The sequence below is a fragment of the Stenella coeruleoalba genome (assembly GCF_951394435.1).
Source record: "Stenella coeruleoalba genome assembly, chromosome: 7".
Classification (NCBI taxonomy): domain Eukaryota; kingdom Metazoa; phylum Chordata; class Mammalia; order Artiodactyla; family Delphinidae; genus Stenella; species Stenella coeruleoalba.
In genome coordinates this window covers 112,823,937-112,843,208 of record NC_137153.1, presented here as the reverse complement: position 1 = coordinate 112,843,208, position 19,272 = coordinate 112,823,937, and the positions used below count along the sequence as shown (strand labels likewise).

General features: G+C 39.6%; 1 protein-coding gene across 7 annotated transcripts in view; it reads right to left on the bottom strand.

Moving 5' to 3' along the window:
• GAPVD1 (GTPase activating protein and VPS9 domains 1) overlaps positions 1 to 19,272 on the bottom strand; it is a 73,102-nt gene that overhangs the window by 39,413 nt on the left and 14,417 nt on the right. For 6 of the 7 annotated variants that reach the window (XM_079925841.1, XM_079925844.1, XM_079925843.1 and 3 more), the window contains exons 2-6: positions 7,415 to 7,632; positions 5,785 to 6,628; positions 4,177 to 4,263; positions 2,153 to 2,287; positions 1,817 to 2,006 (exon numbers count right to left, since the gene is read on the bottom strand). In XM_079925841.1, coding sequence (XP_079781967.1) covers positions 1,817 to 2,006; positions 2,153 to 2,287; positions 4,177 to 4,263; positions 5,785 to 6,628; positions 7,415 to 7,599 — 1,441 coding nt within the window. In that variant the 5' untranslated portion in view covers positions 7,600 to 7,632. Of the gene's footprint in view, positions 1 to 1,816; positions 2,007 to 2,152; positions 2,288 to 4,176; positions 4,264 to 5,784; positions 6,629 to 7,414; positions 7,763 to 19,272 lie in introns of those variants that run through there. The other variant, XM_079925842.1, reaches the window with a different exon arrangement.

Sequence of the window (19,272 nt, the reverse complement as noted above, 5' to 3'; positions counted from 1 at the left end):
TGTGCTCCGCAACGGGAGAGGCCACAACAGCGAGAGGCCCGCGTACCGCAAAAAAAAAAAAAAAAAAAGAATGTATAAAATATAGTAACTATTCACGCTCACTAACTGCTGCTGAGCTCCTCATGACCGTTAAAAAGTTGGCACTAAAATACTCTGCTCCCTTGGTCTAAACACTCTCTCTGTGTCTTGTTTACTTTGTCTAATTTCCATTCATCCTCCAAGAGAAAGTGCAGCCTTCACCTGCTCCCGAATCTTCTCCTGACAGCATCACCACACCACTAAGTTAGGTGTCCCCATAACCCTCTATGCTTATCTCCATCAGACACTCAGTACACTGAAGGGTACTGGTCTCTTCTCATTCTCCCCAACTGGACTATCAGCAACTAACCTAAGTGTAAGGGCCTGACTTACGGGTCTTTGTATGACCAGTGTTGAACACAGTGCCCCGCCTGCAGGACAGTGATCAGACCACTTTTTGTGTCGATTTTTTGCATGAATTAAATGTGAAAGAACATTTAGAAAATGCTTACCCTGTGCCTGGTACATAGTATACATATGCTCAATTTGTTTGTGGATTTATATAGATATTATTACAGATTATATAGATTTATTATGGATAAATGTTTACTAAGGAAATAAGGCTTAATTAAACCTATTTCTTAAAATTGACAAAACAGAAGTTTTGCCTTATTTTATAAAATAACAAAGATCTTAACTCAGTCAATAAAAGACTGGCTATTAATAATAATGAAAAAATAGTAACTATATATTTTCAACTTTACTGATAGAAATTTCTCAAATAATATTAGTTTATTATATTATTTAGAACTCTGTGGAAAGAACAGGGCTACATAATTCAAATGATGACAGTACATAATTCAAATGATGACTTAAAGTAAACAAAGTATACTGCAAGTGGCATGATTCCAATTAATTATAACAAGTATGTCTAGATAAAGCTAAAGCCTGGGCTTCCCTGGTGGCACAGTGGTTAAGAATCCACCTGCCAACGCAGGGGACACAGGTTCGATCCCTGGTCTGGGAAGCTCCCACATGCCGTGGAGCAACTAAGCCCATGTGCCACAACTACTGAGCCTGCACTCTAGAGCCCGCGAGCCACAACTACTGAAGCCCACGTGCCTAGAGCCTGTGCTCCGCAACGAGAAGCCACCGCAATTAGAAGCCCACGCACCGCAACGAAGAATAGCCCCCACTCGCTGCAAATAGAGAAAGCCTGCGTGCAGCAACGGAGACCCAACTCAGCCAAAAATCAATCAATTTATTTAAAAAAAAAAAAAAGCTTAAGCCTACGGATGAACCTTAACTAATCTGGTGCAATTTTTTTTTTTTTTTAATTTTAAAAGTTGAATTAGGGCTTCCAGGGTAGCACAGTGGTTAAGAATCCACCTGCCAATAGAGGGGACACGGGTTCAAGCCCTAGTCCGAGAAGATCCCACATGCCGCAGAGCAACTAAGCCTGTGCGCCACAACTACTGAGCCTGCGCTCTAGGGCCTGCGAGCCACAACTACTGAGCCTGCATACCACACTACTGAAGCCCACGCACCTAGAGCCCATGCCCCGCAACAAAAGAAGCCACCCCATTGAAGAGTGGCCCCCGCTCACCGCAACTAGAGAAAGCCCTCACGCAGCAACAAAGACCCAAGGCAGCCAAAAAAAAATTGAAATACCACCAGTAAAAATGAAGAACTTCTCCAAATTATTTAAAACTATATTCCCAAATGCTAAGCAATAACAAAGGCTAAGAAAGAAATATTAAATTTAAAGGAAAGCCTCAATATGAGAAATTCTCTTTACCTATAGGCAATCGATTCTTTTTATTTGCTGGAGTGGTTGCTGGAGACAGCTGAGGAGTACTGTAGGGAGTCATTTCCAAACTGCTGCTTTTTCCTGGCTTTGCCTGGGGTAGGTTTGCCAATAAATTGTCAAGAGCCATTCTATCTTCTCTCAGTTGATCTCCAGACATCACACTCTTCATAAAATTCACCTGGCAAAAGTAAAAGGGCATTTAGCTTATGAAATCAGTTTTTCAAACACAATATGTATTTCTCACACAATGTACTCATCTAGGACTCTGCCCATGTTCAGATAAATGACTTTTGAGAAAGTCCTATTAAAGAATAAAGCCATTACCAGAGTAATAAGCTGACTGTAGGTTATATAAACTACAGTTCTGCTCAACCCTTCCAGAAGATTAACAGAGGACATTGGCGGGGTCTCCACTGCACGGCCTCCAATCACCACATCAAGGAAAGCAGCAACACAGCTCTGTCCAAACAGGAGAAAAAAATCACAGTGAAATACTTCCTCTTTAAAGTAAGGGAACAGGGACTTCCCTGGTGGCACAGTGGTTAAGAATCCACCTGCCAATGCAGGGGACACGGGTTTGAGCCCTGGTCTGGGAAGGTCCCACATGCCATGGAGCAACTAAGCCCGTGCACCACAACTACTGAGCCTGCGCCCTAGAGCCTGCAGGCCACAACTACTGAGCCCATGTGTCACAACTACTGAAGACCGTGTGCCTAGAGCCCATGCTCCGCAACAAGAGAAGCCACCACAGTGAGAAGCCCACGCACCACAATGAAGAGTAGCCCCTGCTCACCGCAACTAGAGAAAGCCTGTGTGCAGCAATGAAGACCCAATACAGCCAAAAATAAATAAATAAATAAATTTATTAAACATAAATAAATAAAGGGAATAAAATTTCTGATTGAGGTGGACAAGCATGTAGAAAGTTTTTCTTCTTGAAAATTATATTAAACCCAACATTTAAAAAAATTAGACTCTCTATGAACTGATGTAAAATAATCTCCAAGATATTCTGGTATATGAAACAAACACGAGGCAGACAGTGCACACAGTCCTACCATTCGTAATTAGGAAAATATATTAGGAATTTGCTTGTATACATACAGACTTCTTGAAGGACAGACAAAAGATTGATAACATGAAGAACAGTTAGGGAGGAAATGAAGGTTAGAGATCAGAGGTGGAAGGGAAACTTCACTATCTAACCTTTGAATTTTAGGTTGAATGTACAGCCTACTCAAAGTGTGATAAATTAAATTCTTTTATTTTTTTAAATATTTATTTATTTGGCTGCGCCAGGTCTTTAGTTGCGGCATGCAGAATCTTCACTGTGGCGTGTGGGATCTTTTAGTTGCAGCATGTGAGATCTTTAGTTGTAGCATGCATGCAGGATCTAGTTCCCCCACCAGGGATCAAACCCAGGCCCCCTGCATTGGGAGCGTGGAGTCTTAACCACCGGACCACCAGGGAAGTCCCTTAAATTTTTATTCAGTTATACCAACTGAACAATGCTATGTTAACTTATGAAATACACTTAAAATTATACATTTATTGCTGATTCATATATTCACAGACTTGATTTAGTGACAATTTTTTTAAGTCAAACTTTTTTTTTAAATTTTATTTATTTTTTGGCTACGTTGGGTCTTCGTTGCTGCGCGCAGGCTTTCTCTAGTTGCGGTGAGCGGGGGCTACTCTTCATTGCAGTGCGCGGGCTTCTCATTGCAGTGGCTTCCCCTGCTGTGGAGCATGGGCTCCAGGTGCGCGGGCTTCAGTAGGTGTGGCGCACGGGCTTAGTTGCTCCGCAGCATGTGGGATCTTCCCGGACCAGGGCTCGAACCCATGTCCCCTGCATTGGCAGGTGGATTCTTAACCACTGCAACACCAGGGAAGGCCCTAAATCAAACTTTTAAAAATAATCTTAATAGCTCTTTGGCTCTCATTACAACGGCATCTCCTCAACATTTCTATAAGTGAGAATTAGTAATCTTTTTTTTTAATTGAAGTATAATTGGTATTTATATATATATTTTTTGAGAATTAGTAATCTTTGATGACATCTTCCTTTATTTTCTTAATTAATTTTTATTGGAGTATAGTTGCTTTACAATGCTTTGTTAGTTTCTGCTGTACAGCAAAGTGAATCTGCTATACAGACGACATCTTCCTTTAAATGCTGCTGATCCAACACTGTATCCTCTATAGCCAAACCAAGGGTAATTGAAAAGAATATTTAGTTTACACATCACCTAGGGACAAGATTTAATAAGGAGAATAGTTAGGTTGACTAATACTTCAGCAGAACCTTCTATAAACAGTACTTCACACGACATAGTATTCACTCTTACTTTGTCAAATTTTCCAAGGCTGCTCTTTGTCCGGGGATCTCCCTCTTCAGAGCCAGTCATTGCTAATTGCTGCAAAAGGCGGCCAACCTGCAACCCAGAGCAGAGGTGGGAAGACGTAGGCTGTAGACACTTACACAGTCCTCACTGTGAAAGCACTTCCATTCCATTCTACAAATCTATTTCATAAGAATATTAACACACTAAATGGGTAACTAATAAGAACCTGCTGTATAAAAAAAAAAATTAAATTAAATTTAAAAAAAAAAAGAATATTCACACCACCTGACCAGGCATACAAAATAGGATCCCAAATAAAATGTGCATCTTGTCTATGTCAGCTTTTACTATATTTTATTACATTTAGACTGAGTTATAAAGAATAAGTAGAAAATTTTGCTTTGTCTTTAATTCATATTATTACAACATTAGGAAATGAAGGTACACACCTTTGTTTCTGCTGCTGTACTTTTCATGTGTTTAGAAATTTAATTAATTTGTAAAAGCTGACTCAAACTATCTCAAGTTATTAAGTACTTTTCCCTATAGTTCATAAAGTACTCAAGGTAAATTTTTTTTCTAGACTTAAAAGCAAAGAATTCCTTCAGAACATAAGCTGTTTTGAAAGTAAATATCAATTCACAGAGCCAGTTCCTTACTGCCAAAAGTGAACTGTTAATCCACTCTCTCTAAAGACACTTTGCTGAAAGTTATTATCATACAGCATCATCTTCATACCTAGGACAATCCCCCTTTCACTCATTTTGAAAAGATGTGATTCAACCTCCAATGGAATGACAAAAATAAAACTATAACAACATTATCATAAGAATAAATTTAGTGTTTCAGAGATGATAAAAAAATTTTATTTCAGGGATGTCTATATAGTTAATTTCTAAACACCCCAATATGATAGAACTGATCATGAAAAAAAGCTTATCATTAAAAAAAAGTCATCCAAAGACAAGACATATTCTATTCCAAATAAACTGTCTCTTCCTCACAGTATTTCTAGGGATAAGATATAATTAAAAGAATCCCTTAAGAAATAATAACATGATTTCAGTAGTTCAGATGATTAGGGAAAAAAGCACTAACACAGATCCAAAAATCCTCTTTCTGAAACTTTTAGTTCCAGAGGAGTTTCAGATTTCAAAATTTGGAGATTTTAGAAAGGTTGGTTACTGCATACATGTAACATGTCTAGTACTTAGGCGGGCTTCCTATAATCAGATATATTAACATTCCTTCAGCAAAACACGAATATTCATGAACATGAAATGGAATAACTAACAATTATAAATAGCCTCATATTAGTTCAGGTTAGGTTTTGTTACCAAGTGAAGTATAAAAGACACTCAATTTTCAATCATTCTGGAGTTTGAAATCATGCGAAAGGGGTAAGGGCTTGTTCTAGATAATCAAATTCAACTATGCATTCAAGTGTATGAGGACTCCATTTAAAAACCAACACAATGTAAGAAGCAAATATTTAGGACAGTTTGGGGAAAAGGAATGGTAAGAATATATGAATAATGTCACCATATTTTCTGTTCCCACTCCCACTGCCCAATCGACTGACTTTAAACTGAATGCCTAGCAAAAGCATACCTGCATCAGATTAAATCTTGCCACCTCATTAATTGGAGCATCAGAAATTATTCCATACTGTTCTGGATTGACAACCGCAGGACAAATGAAGCAGGCCAACAGGAGGTCAGTACACATTGCTCTGACCTCCCCAACTTCCAGTCTATCTACACAGGAGAGAGTTTTGTACATCTGTGACACAATCCATCTCAAACTATGTGGAAAGCAGTATGTGTTCTGTTTGAGATAACCAATAAATTTGTTCACCAAAGCCACTAGTTTGGCCTCGTTCGAATCCACCATCTCTTGAACCTTTTGCCTGAATCTATCTGAGCCTTTCTCTCCAAAGAGTTTTTCCTGTTGAGACGGGGAGAACCTCTCAATTAGCTTGTTTGGGTCTGTTTCCAGGTGATCCTCATCTTCAACAAGCAGCTGCATGATTGGCTCATGTAAAGTTGCTGTGAGGAAAAGTTTGGCAGAAAACAGTCCTTCAGAAAAAAGTTTAAATAAGATGCTGAAGGCACAAGTTCCTCTCCTCAAAAGTCGCCTGGGGTTGTCACTTTCTTTAAGTTCAAATTCAATCAAGTATCTCAACACCTGAAGGAGGTAGCTTTCATCTTCTTGCATAATGCAGTTGCCATAGAGAGAGGTAAAAACTGTGTAAATAACACTTTGTGTGTTCTCCTGATTAAGTTTCTCTCCGGCAACCAAAGAGGAGGCAATAAGACGAGGATTTTCCCTTAATCGACTTAAGAATTCTCCATAAGCAGTCTCCTGAAATCCCAACTGCTTATACCCATCAACAAACTGTGTATCTTCCAAAATCTTGGCATGTTGGCAACATTCAGCAGGGGAAGCTTCAGCACTAAAAAACAAGCAAAGAAGCAAAATAATAAAGTCAACAACAATAATAATATACTATACTAAAACATGGAAATGTGAGTTGATGATAGTCATGGCAATGAGATCACTCAGAATTGCTAAAATCTTTTAGACCACCAGCATCTAAATGTGTAAAGAAAGTCATAACCAAAAAGTAGGACAAATTCTTCATATTAAGTCAGGTTCAATGAAAAGTGTTGAGAAATAACCATTATTCTGACTTGTATTATTGAAGATCAGTCCTGCCTCTTTTTGAACTTCATATACATGGACTCATACAGTATGTACTCTTCTATGTCTGACTTCTTTTCTTGACAGTATACCACAGCACCACTATTTCTAGACTTAAAAACTGCTTCTTGGAACAACAGAACAATCAGGTATTAACACAGTGAAAAATGAGGTTTCTAAAACTGAAAAGTAGATATACGATAGCAAAACATGCAAATGTATATATTAAATAATATTAGGAGAAAAGCAGACACAAGATAATTTACTCTCTACAATAATAAAATTTTATATAATGCCAAGATACAAAATTAACTGGTAGGGTATAAAATATTAATGCTTAAGTTATAACTGTGCTTAGGTTAATAGGTTAATTAAGCAAAATAAGCAAAGACTCACCATTGAGATGCTGATTTAAAATATCTTAAACCATGCACTTTGTTGGAAATAGATTTGTTTATTTGCAGTTAGCAATTATTAAATGCTATAAGCAGAATTATGGTGGTTTGTAACAATTAAGACCTCAAAACCTTTTCTTTACCTGGTTATAATAAGCCGATCCAAATTAATTCTCTGCTGCTTAGCGATCCATGCTGTGCGATACAACTTTTCAGCTGTCTTAAGTACATCTGCATTGAGCCTCTGAATGAGCTGTTTCTCAGAGTTTACATATAAGCGTTCCTGCTTGAGGTGATGGGCCAGAGTATGAATATCTAGCTTCACCATCTTCAAATGTGGAGAAGGTACAAAGGCTGATCACTAAGAGTAAAAAGAAAAAATTTTTATGTCACTTAAATTGTTTTCCAAAAACCAAACAGGGTAGGAGAACACATTAAATATTAGGCTACATTTAGTATCATGGTTAGCTCTAGTTTTAAAATAATCTATCTCTCTATATATTTTACAACAGAATCATTATAGGTTCAGTACAGAAAAACTGGTAAATACAGATAAGCAAAAAAAAAAAAAAAAAAAAAGGAAGAAAAAGAGAAAAGCTCTTAATAAGGCCAGTGCTCAGAGGCAGCCACTGTAAATACCTTGCATGTATCCTTCAAGTCCCGTGTCTACAAAAACAGAAACATAGATCAATGGAACAAGATAGAAAGCCCAGAGATAAACCCAGGCACCTATGGTCAACTAATCTATGACAAAGGAGGCAAAGATATACAATGGAGAAAAGACAGTCTCTTCGATAAGTGGTGCTGGGAAAACTGGACAGCTACATGTAAAAGAATGAAATTAGAACACTCCCTAATACCATACACAAAAATAAACTCAAAATGGATTCGAGACCTAAATGTAAGACTGGATACTATAAAACTCTTAGAGGAAAACACAGGAAGAACACTCTTTGACATAAATCACAGCAAGATCTTTTTTGATCCACCTGCTAGAGTAATGGAAATAAAAACAAAAATAAACAAATGGGACCTAATGAAATTTCAAAGCTTTTGCACAGCAAAGGAAACCGTAAACAAGACAAAAAGACAGCCCTCAGAATGGGAGAAAATATTTGCAAACGAATCAATGGACAAAGGATTAATCTCCAAAATATACAACGAGCTCAGGCAGCTCAATATTAAAGAAACAAACAACCCAATCCAAAAATGGGCATAAGACCTAAGCAGACATTTCTCCAAAGAAGACATACAGATGGCCAAGAAGCAATGAAAAGCTGCTCAACATCACTAATTATTAGAGAAATGCAAATCAAAACTACAATGAGGTATCACCTCGCACCAGTTAGAATGGGCATCATCAGAAAATCTACAAACAACAAATGCTGGAGAGGGTGTGGAGAAAAGGGAACCCTCTTGCACTGTTGGTGGGAATGTAAATTGATACAGCCACTATGGAGACCAGTATGGACATTCCTTAAAAAACTAAAAATAGAATTACCATATGATCCAGCAATCCCACTACTGTGCATATACCCAGAGAAAACCATAATTCAAAAAGACACATGCACCACAATGTTCACTGCAGCACTATTTACAACAGCCAGGTCATGGAAGCAACCTAAATGCCCATTGACAGACGAACGGATAAAGAAGTTGTGGTACATATATACAATGGAATATTACTCAGCCATAAAAAGGAACGAAATTGCGTCATTTGTTGAGACATGGATGGATCTAAAGACTGTCATACAGAGTGAAGTATGTCAGAAAGAGAAAAACAAATATCGTATATTAACGCATGTATGTGGAACCTAGAAAAATGGTACAGATGAATGTTTGCAGGGCAGAAGTTGAGACACAGATGTAGAGAACAAACGTGTGGATGCCAAGGGGGTAAAACCGCGGTGGGGTGGGGATGGTGGTGTGCTGAATTGGGCGATTGGGATTGACAGGTATACACTGATGTGTATGAAATTGATGACTAATAAGAACCTGCAGTATAAAAAAAAATCAAACAAAAACTAATACTAACCCTTCTTTGGGTTATTTGTATGGAAATATGTTAATATAAATGTTTCAGACATTACATGAAATTTCTAAAAATCTTGTATGTTCTGGTATAATGTTATAAGTCATAATTCTAGTTATTACTTTAAAATGTATATCTCAGAAATAACTAAATTTCCTTGTCAATTGCAAAAAAAAAAGAAAAAAAAGTCCCATGTCTATTTATCAACACTGGACTTTCCTTGCCTGCTCTCTTTCACACTGCAATCAATCAACATAGCCTGTTGACTCTTTCTTCAAAACACATCTCACCACCTCCATCATCATCTCTCACCCAAAGGTCTCTAACCACCACTTCCTAACTGAACTCCTGCTTCATTTCTTGTACTACTGGAGTATCTACATAGCATAGAACATCCTTTAAATTTAAGTCAGACCACTTCATTCCCCCACTAGAAGCTGTCCAAAGGCTTATTTTACACTTAGAATGAAATCTGAAAGTCCCACATGATCTAACACTGCTATTCCTCCAACCTCATCTCCTGCCATTCTAACTCCTGCTCACACAGCTCCAGACACGCTGGCCTCCTCTTGAACAGATCAAGCATGCCCCTTCCTCAAAGCCTCTGCATTTGCTGAACCCTCTCCCTGGAAGGCTATTCCTCCAGATGGCTTTGCAAGGCTGGTGCCTTTAATTCATTCAGGTCTCTGCTCAAATGTCTATTTAGAAAGGCCTTCTGAGACAAATCATTCTAAAACAGAAAATATCACTTCCTATTCCCTCTTCTGGCCTTTTTTTTTTTAAAAAGCACTTGCCCCAACCCAGCATGGGTTGTTGTTACATGCATGTTCATCATGCTTAGAGTATGGCTGCCCCACTGAAAGGCAAGGGCCGCCAAGGCCAAGATTTGTCTGTTTTGTCGACTTACTGCTGTAATTTCAGGGCTGAGGAGAGGGCTTGGTTCACAGCAGGAGTTGAATAAGTATTTGCTAAATGAATGAATGAAATCACACAATTCTTGTTTATCTAGTAGCTAAACAAACTGATAAAAATAGCACACATATTTTAAAGCATTATTATTTAAGCTACACCCTTGAAGCTAGAATGCCTGCCAGACCACAAACATTTTATCTCAGCAACAGAAGTGCTTGTGGGCCAAATAGCAGAATACAACATTGTGTCGAGGCAGCAGTCACTAAGTTAGAAAAATGCTTCTCATTAAGAATTAAACATTAGGGGTGGGGAAGGAAAGGACTGGGAGTTTGGGATTAGCAGATGCAAACTATTACATATAGGATGGATAAACAGGTCCTACTGTATAGCACAGGGAACTATATTCAATATCCTGTGATAAACCATAATGGAAAAGAATATGAAAAGGGATATATATATGTATAACTGAGTCACTTTGCTGTACAGCAGAAATTAAACACAACATTGTAAATCAACTATACTTCAATAAAATTTTTTAAAAAGAATTAAACATGATTATATACTTAAAAACTGCTATGAGAGTAAAGCTTTAAGTGTTCTCACCACAGTAACAAGAAAATGGTAATTACATGAGGTGAAGGATGTGTTAACAAACCTTATTGTGGTAAACATTTTGCAATATATGTGTACCAAATCATTATTATATGACTTAAACTTACAATGTTATATGTCAATTATAGTTCAATAAAGTTAGAAAAAAAGAAGTTGTCCCAGCCAATCGGATTCATAGTGGATTTATTTGGAATTGATAAAATACAATTTGTAGTGAATTCAGATTCTGAAAGAGGTGACAACCTAGCTCAGAGAACTCTCAATATGTTTACAGATCCAATGAAAATATGTTCATATATATGAAATAAATTTTTTTGGTGCTAAGACTAAAAGAAAGAGTTAAGCATATGGTAGCAGATGGAAATATATTTAAAGCCACCTTATTTAAAGAAATAGATTCAACAATTTTTAATTAAGTTTGATTACAGAAATTATTTTAATGAACTACTGATGACTAGAAAAGTTTCAGATATTATCATCTAACTTGAATTTAACTGCTTTAAAAACTTTCTTGTACCTTATCAATTCCCTAGCAAACTATACAAAGCTATTATTCCAAGTCTCCTGTATTAAAACCCTCAGAGTGCTTTCCTCTCAAAAGGTTTAAATATGTCTACTTCACCAAGATGGTTCACTATTAACTCACAAAAGCATCCGAGTACATTCAAAAAAAATTGGTGCCATACATACATATATAATCTTACTAACTCAGCCGAAAGAAAACACATGACTTTGCAGACTTTCATGAGGGAATTCTAACATCCTCTAGGGGGCTCTAAATCCACAGACTAAGAACAGAATCGCTGAACAAATGGTTGTAACTATGAGAAATATTATAGTTAATGAAAATAGTACTGAAATGGGCTCTTAAAGATCTGTATGCTTTGGGGACTTCCCTGGTGGTCCAGTGCAGGGCGTGCAGGTTCGATCTCTGGTCAGGGAGCTAAGATCTCATGCCTCACAGCCAAAACCCCAAAACATAAAACAGAAGCAATACTGTAACAAATTCAATAAAGACTTTAAAAATGGTCCACATCAGGGCTTCCCTGGTGGCGCAGTGGTTGAGAGTCCGCCTGCCGATGCAGGGGACACGGGTTCATGCCCCGGTCCGGGAAGATCCCACATGCCGTGGAGCAGCTGGGTCCGTGACCCATGGCTGCTGAGCCTGTGCGTCCGGAGCCTGTGCTCCGCAACGGGAGAGGCCACAACAGTGAGAGGCCCGCGTACCACAAAAAAAAAAAAAAAAAAAAAAAAAAAAAAAAAAAATGGTCCACATCAAAAAATCTTTTAAAAAAAGATCTGGGGGCTTCCCTGGTGGCGCAGTGGTTGAGAGTCCGCCTGCCGATGCAGGGGACACGGGTTCGTGCCCCGGTCCGGGAGGATCCCACATGCCGCGGAGCGGCTGGGCCCGTGAGCCATGGCCGCTGAGCCTGCGCGTCCGGAGCCTGTGCTCCGCAACGGGAGAGGCCACAACAGTGAGAGACCTGCGTACCGAAAAAAAAAAAAAAAGATCTGTATGCTTCATTAATTAGTTCTGTTACCTTGGGTATATAATACATATTCTGTGAACCTCAGGGGTTTTTTCATCCATATAATGTGGACACAGTATCTACATTTATTTTGTGCCTGGCATGAGCAACATATTAGGTACTAGGGATACAAAATAAGGATAAAATCTAGTATGTGTTCTCAAGGACTTCCTAATCTAATAAAACGAGTTAGACACACAAGCAAATGGCTTCCCCAAAATGTTATGGGTATAATGCTATGGCTGAATGAAGGCTGTACAACGTAGAGTACAGACAAAAGAGAAGGAATGACTGAGGAGTTAGGTACCTGTGCCTAGTCTTAAAAGACAAGTATGGGGGTGGGGGATAAGTATTTGCCAGACATGAAGAGGATAATTGGTAGGGGTGGACTTCTAGATACAGGCAGCCAATCAAGCAAAGGCACAGAAGTGTGTGACTCAGTACATTCAGAGAACTACACATGGCTTGCTACAGTTTGGGGGCATGTGTTGTGTGTGTTAAGAGTGAGGCAGGGGGAAGGGGAGGAAATGTATAATGAGATAAGGCTACAGAGACCAAACGTACACAGAAGCCAGTGTTAAGAAACTGGGACTGGACTTCCCTGATGGCATAGCAGTTAAGAATCCGCCTGCCAATGCAGGGGACACAGGTTCGATCCCTGGTCCGGGAAGATCCCACACGCCATGGAGCAACTAAGTCCGTGCTCCACAACTACTGAGCCTGCGCTCTAGAGCCCACCCACAAGCCACAACTACTGAAGCCCACACGCCTAGAGCCCATGCTCTGCAACAAGCTACCGCATTGAGAAACCCGCGCACCACAACGAAGAGCAGCCCCCGCTCGCTGCAACTAGAGGAAGTCCGCGCAGAGCAATGAAGACCCAATGCAGCCAAAAATTAATTAATTTAAAAAAAAACCAAACTGGGACTTTGCACTGTGGGAGATGGGAAAAGAGTTTAAACAGATTAACATGATTAAATTTATATTTGAGAACATAAACTTTGGCAGTAAAGAAAAAGATGAGGTGGTTTGGATGGAACTAGATGAAGAAAGACTAAGAAATTGTTGATAGGCAAGAACCACTGGCATTTTTCACAGAACTAGAACAAAAAAATTCACAATTTGTATGGAAACACAAAAGACCCTGAATAGCCAAAACGGAGCTGGAGGAATCAGGCTCCCTGACTTCAGACTATTCTACAAAGCTACAGTAATCAAGACAGTATGGTACTGGCACAAAAACAGAAATATAGGTCAGTGGAACAGGATAGAAAGCCCAGAGATAAACCCACGCACATATGGTCACTTTACCTTTGATAAAGGAAGCAAGAATATACAATGGAGAAAAGACAGCCTTTTCAATAAGTGGTGCTGCGAACACTGGACAGCTACATGTAAAAAAATGAAATTAGAACACTCCCTGATACCACACACAAAAATAAACTCAAAAGGGATTAAAGACCTAAATGGGGCTTCCCTGGTGGCGCAGTGGTTGAGAGTCCGCCTGCCGATGCAGGGGACACGGGTTCATGCCCCGGACCGGGAAGATCCCACATGCCGCGGAGTGGCTGGGCCCGTGAGCCATGGCCACTGAGCCTGCGTGTCCGGAGCCTGTGCTCTGCAACGGGAGAGGCCACAACAGTGAGAGGCCCGCGTACCACACACACACAAAAAAGACCTAAATGTAAGGCCACTATGAGTCTGTCATACAGAGTGAAGTAAGTCAGAAAGAGAAAAACAAATACCATATGCTAACACATATATATGGAATCTAAAAAGAAAAAAAGAAGGTCATGAAGAACCTAGGGGCAAGATGGGAATAAAGACGCAGATCTACTAGAGAATGGACTTGAGGACACGGGGAGGGGGAAGGGTAAGCTGGGACAAAGTGAGAGAGTGGCATGGACATATATACACTACCAAATGTAAAACAGATAGCTAGTGGGAAGCAGCCGCATAGCACAGGGAGATCAGCTCGGTGCTTTGTGACCGCCTGGAGGGGTGGGATAGGGAGGGTGGGAGGGAGGGAGACGCAAGAGGAAAGAAATATGGGGATATATGTATATGTATAACTGATTCACTTTGTTATAAAGCAGAAACTAACATACCATTGTAAAGCAATTATACTCCAATAAAGGTGTTAAAAACAAACAAACAAAAAAAGAAATGTTGCAGTGGCAATGGAAAGAACAGGACAAATCTGAGAGATACTGGAGATAGAAAATAGACTTGCTGACACCTACACTAGGGCAAGGCGAGGTAGAAGTTTCCAACTCTGGTGACAAGGGTTGGGGGTGGTGTTATTCACCACAATTTCGTATCATAAGAGAAAACACTTTATAAACTGAAAATTGTGCCTGGTATGGTTCTAAGAACTTTACACACTTAATCTTCATAACATCCCTCTGAAACAGGTACTTTGCCACAAAAGAAACTGAGGCTCAGAGATATTACGTAACTTACATAAGCCCACAGTGGTGAGAGGTGATAGAGCCAGTACACTATTATTATAGTCCTGATCTCTACAAGAATGACTCAGAAATCGTGTGGTTACACAGGTGAATTATTTTTGAGAGATGCACATTCAAGTACATAGAAGTAAATTGTTAGGATGTCTGGAATTCACTTGTACATGGCTCAAAAAAGCTAAAAGATTTTTTAAATGCAGCAAAATGTAAACCACTGTTGAATCTGGTTGGTGGGTATATGGTGATCATGGTGTCACCCTTCAACAGTTTCTGTAGGTTAGAATTTTTTCATTATAAAATGATAGAGGAAAATCCTTTAGAAATTCTCAAGCCATATCCTTCTTGCTACCTTAATACAATTTAATTCAACAAATACGTTATTGACTTGTTGGAACCTAGCCAGGTCCCCTAATCTCAAGGAGTTCACAGTCTAATTACAACCAAAATGCTGTTCAAGATAGGATGCATAAAATGTTTCCAATGACATAGCAAAATATGAATCAATTTATGCAATTCAGAAATGAAAACCTTCAAATATAGCTTCACTTAAAAAAATTAACACATGAAAGCAACGCTCCACCTGATCTACATAAGAACTCACCTTCTAAACCCTTCAGTGGTCCCAAATGTCTTCAAAGACATTTTCATAAAGATGTTTTACATAAGGGGACTTCCCTAGTGGCCCAGTGGGTAAGACTCTGCACTCTCATTGCAGGGGGCCTGGGTTTGATCCCTGGTGGGGGAACTAGATCCCGCATGCATGCCACAACTAAGAAGTCCAAATGCCGCAATGAAGATCCCATGTGCTACAACTGAGGCCCGGCACAGCCAAAATAAATAAATATTTTTTAAAAAAGATATTTTAAATAAACCCAGAACACTAGATAACTTGCTAAATTTTCTTTCTTTAATCAAGTTCATCAGACTATATGACCTACTACCCACCCCTGTTGCCATCATATACTATAGTCTCTCTCCTTCCTTCAACACCCCCAAACTCCAATGATCATTTGACCCTACCAAGACTTTCAAGCCATTAATTCTACCACCTTTTTTGCTAACCTTCACTCTCCTCCTGTCTCTGCTTCCCTCCTTACCCAGATAGCATAAACCCCATGGTCAATCATTATGATCACTGGCTGAATGTACTCTCAATTTGCCCCCTCACTCGTCTAAACCTCAATCCCAGTTAAATCCAACACGGGACTTCCCTGGCGATCCAGTGGTTAAGACTTTGCCTTCCAATGCAGGGGGTGTGGGTTCGATCCCAGGTCAGGGAACCTAAATCCCACAGGCGTCAGGGCCAAAGAACCAAAACATAAAACAGAAGCAATATTGTAACAAATTCAATAAAGACTTAAAAAAAAATGGTCCATTTCCAAAAATCTTAAAGAAAAAAGAAAATGTTCTGCCTACTCCTAATTTATACCTGTGTATGAGAAAACCAACACACACAACCATGCTAAATATCACTTTAAACTCATGATCACAAACCCTATACGAGCCCTTACTGATGCATGATACGCACACTATTACTTCCCCCGTCCATCCATCACTCCCCCACTCTCCCAGGCAACTAATTCATACCACCATCTCTCCTCAAATCTCCAGCCTCTTCCCCTCTCCTTATTCTCAGCTCCTTGTTTCCTACTTCACTGAGGAAATTGAAGCATCAGAAGAGATTTCCCTCAGGCTCCCTGCTTCAGTCTTTGCTCTCAGCCTACTCTCAACACAGCAGCCAGAGTGAGCCTGTGAAATCCTAAGTCAAATCACATCACTCCTGTGCTCAAAATCCTCCAAAATCTTCTTTTCTTGGCTTTCCATGGTCTGCCTCCATCCCCCCTACCTCTCTGACCTCACCTCCTATTACCAGAAGACCATACAACTTACCGTCCAAACTAGGACACTACTGGGAGTGAAAGTGGACACTATTAATAATTTCATTGAGACAAGAGACATAAACAAGGACATACGACCACTCTCTTACCAGATCCCTCATTCACTCTGCTCCAGCCATATTCTCCAACATGCCAGGTATACTTGCACCCTAGTACCCTTGTACTTGCTCACCACCCAGGTCTCTCACTTCCTTTGGGTCTTATCAAGAGTCATCTTCTTCAGTGAGGTCTTTCTTGGTCACCCTACCTAAAATTCCAACCCCTGCCCTGCCACACACACATACTACCTCTCCCTGCTTTAGTTTTTCTTGTTAGCACTAGTCGTATTATACATTTCACTTATTTATCTTATGTACTGTCGATCTCCCCAAGAAAATGTAAACTCCCTAAGAAGAGGGATATTTGCCTAATTTCTTCCCTGCTCTATTCACACTGACTAGAATAGAACCCATCACATCATGAGCATTCAGTAGTACACATTTGCTGAATAAATATATGAATGAAAAAGAGGTATTTCAATAACCCATTCACGTTAGAAACATCATAAGCAGCGGTAGAAATAACACAGGAGGAACAGAGGTGTAGTCTTTGATGGACAGGAAAAGAAGAGGTAAACACTATGAAATTATCAATAGATGCTAAATAAAATAAGCACACCATACTGAAAACATTAAATATACTATGTGGAAGTTTCATGAAAGACTTAAAGGAAAAACAAAAGTGCTCAAAATTTAGATTTATTCCTTACTTCTTAGCGAATAATTTCCAAACTCCTTAACCTAATGTTTAAGGGCCAACCTTGCCTTAACCCTCACCTCCAGTCCTATCTCACACTATTTCCCTATATGAACCCTCCTGTCCCAGCAAATCTGCCTTTTCATTTTTAATTAACCTTCATGTTTACATTTACATCACCTTATTTGCTCCTTCTAATTTCCAAGGTCTGGCTCAATAAAACCTTCCTTCCCAACCATATAGTCTGCCCCTGTGATAAATCCCAACTCTGAACTCTTAAAGCAGTGCTTATCCATACCATTAAATTGGAACTGTTATTTTCATCTTTTTTTTTTTTTTTTGGCCAAGGTGTTCGGCTTGCAGGATCTTAGTTCCCCAACCAGAGACTGAACCCAGGCCCTCAGCAGTGAAAGCACCGAATCCTAACCACTGGACCGCCAGGGAATTCCCTATTTTCATCTTTAGTGTCTATATCTTGTCCTTCCAGCAAGAATGAAGGGTCCCCTCAAACGATGAGAACATGTCTTAGACCTATGCATCCCCAACCCCCAATACCACGGCCAAACACAAGAAGTTCTCACATATCTTTGCTAACTGCATTGTCACAAGGTGCTCTGAGAAAAAGAACATAAGTAAAATCAAAGGATTTTTAAATTAACATTAGGCACATTTCACAATAATAGAATTTTTTTTTCCCTGAAATTTGCCAGCATTTTCCAAGTTAGATAATTTCTTTTTGGAGTGGTCAAAAATTGGACTTTGAAATTCTATAAAATTCTATAAAAGCTCACTTGCACTTGCCACATTTTCTACAAAAATAAAAGCAATTATACCCATACATGTCAAGTCAGATTTTAAGCTTTTCAACTCATGAAGACTTATCACTGAGAGCCCAGCAGGGAGATTTTAGTTGAAGTAGTGAAGCGCATGGAGTTTTTGTATCCTTCCAACACCAGTATAGAGGCTGGAAAACTACAGCCTGTGGGCCAAACTTGACCAGTTGCCTACGTGTATAAATAAAGTTTTACTGGAACACAGTCATGCCCCTTTGTTTATGTATTATCTGTGGCTGTTCTCATGCTGCATGGCTAGATAGTCGCCATAGTCCTCCAGAGTCCATATGGCCCACAAAGCCTAACATATTTACTAGCTGGCCTTTTACAGAAAAAGCCTGTCAAGTGCTGATAAGCAAGTATACCTACGATAATACAGAGCATGGAGAGGAGGCACAACCTGATAAGGTGAAATGCGTGAATTAGAAAGTACATTAAAAGTTCCAAGGAGGATACACATATTATAACTGTTAGCAACTATGCCTGAACAAACCCCTGTGACTCAAAAGAAGGACTCTAAAGTAGGGGGAAATTGTTTCAAATGTTTTATGGAATGAGAATCATGTTTCGTATTTTCTTTGATGAAAATTTCTAATTAAAAGCATCCCAAGGGACTTCCCTGGGCAGTGGTTAAGAATCCGCCTGCCAATGCTGGGGACATGGGTTTGATCCCTGGTCCGGGAAGATCCCACATGCTGTGAAGCAACTAACCCCATGCGCCACAACTACTGAGCCTGCGCTCTACAGCCTGCAAGCCACAACTACTGAAGCCCTCGTGCCCAGAGCCCGAGCTCCACAACAAAAGAAGCCACCGCAATGAGAAGCGCGTGCACTACAACGAAGAGTAGACCCTGCTCGCTGCAACTAGAGAAAGCCCACACGCAGCAATGAAGACCCAAGGCAGCCAAAAATTAATTAATTAATTAATTTTTAAAAAAAGATCTCACGTGCCGCAACTAAGACCCGACGCAGCCAAAGATAA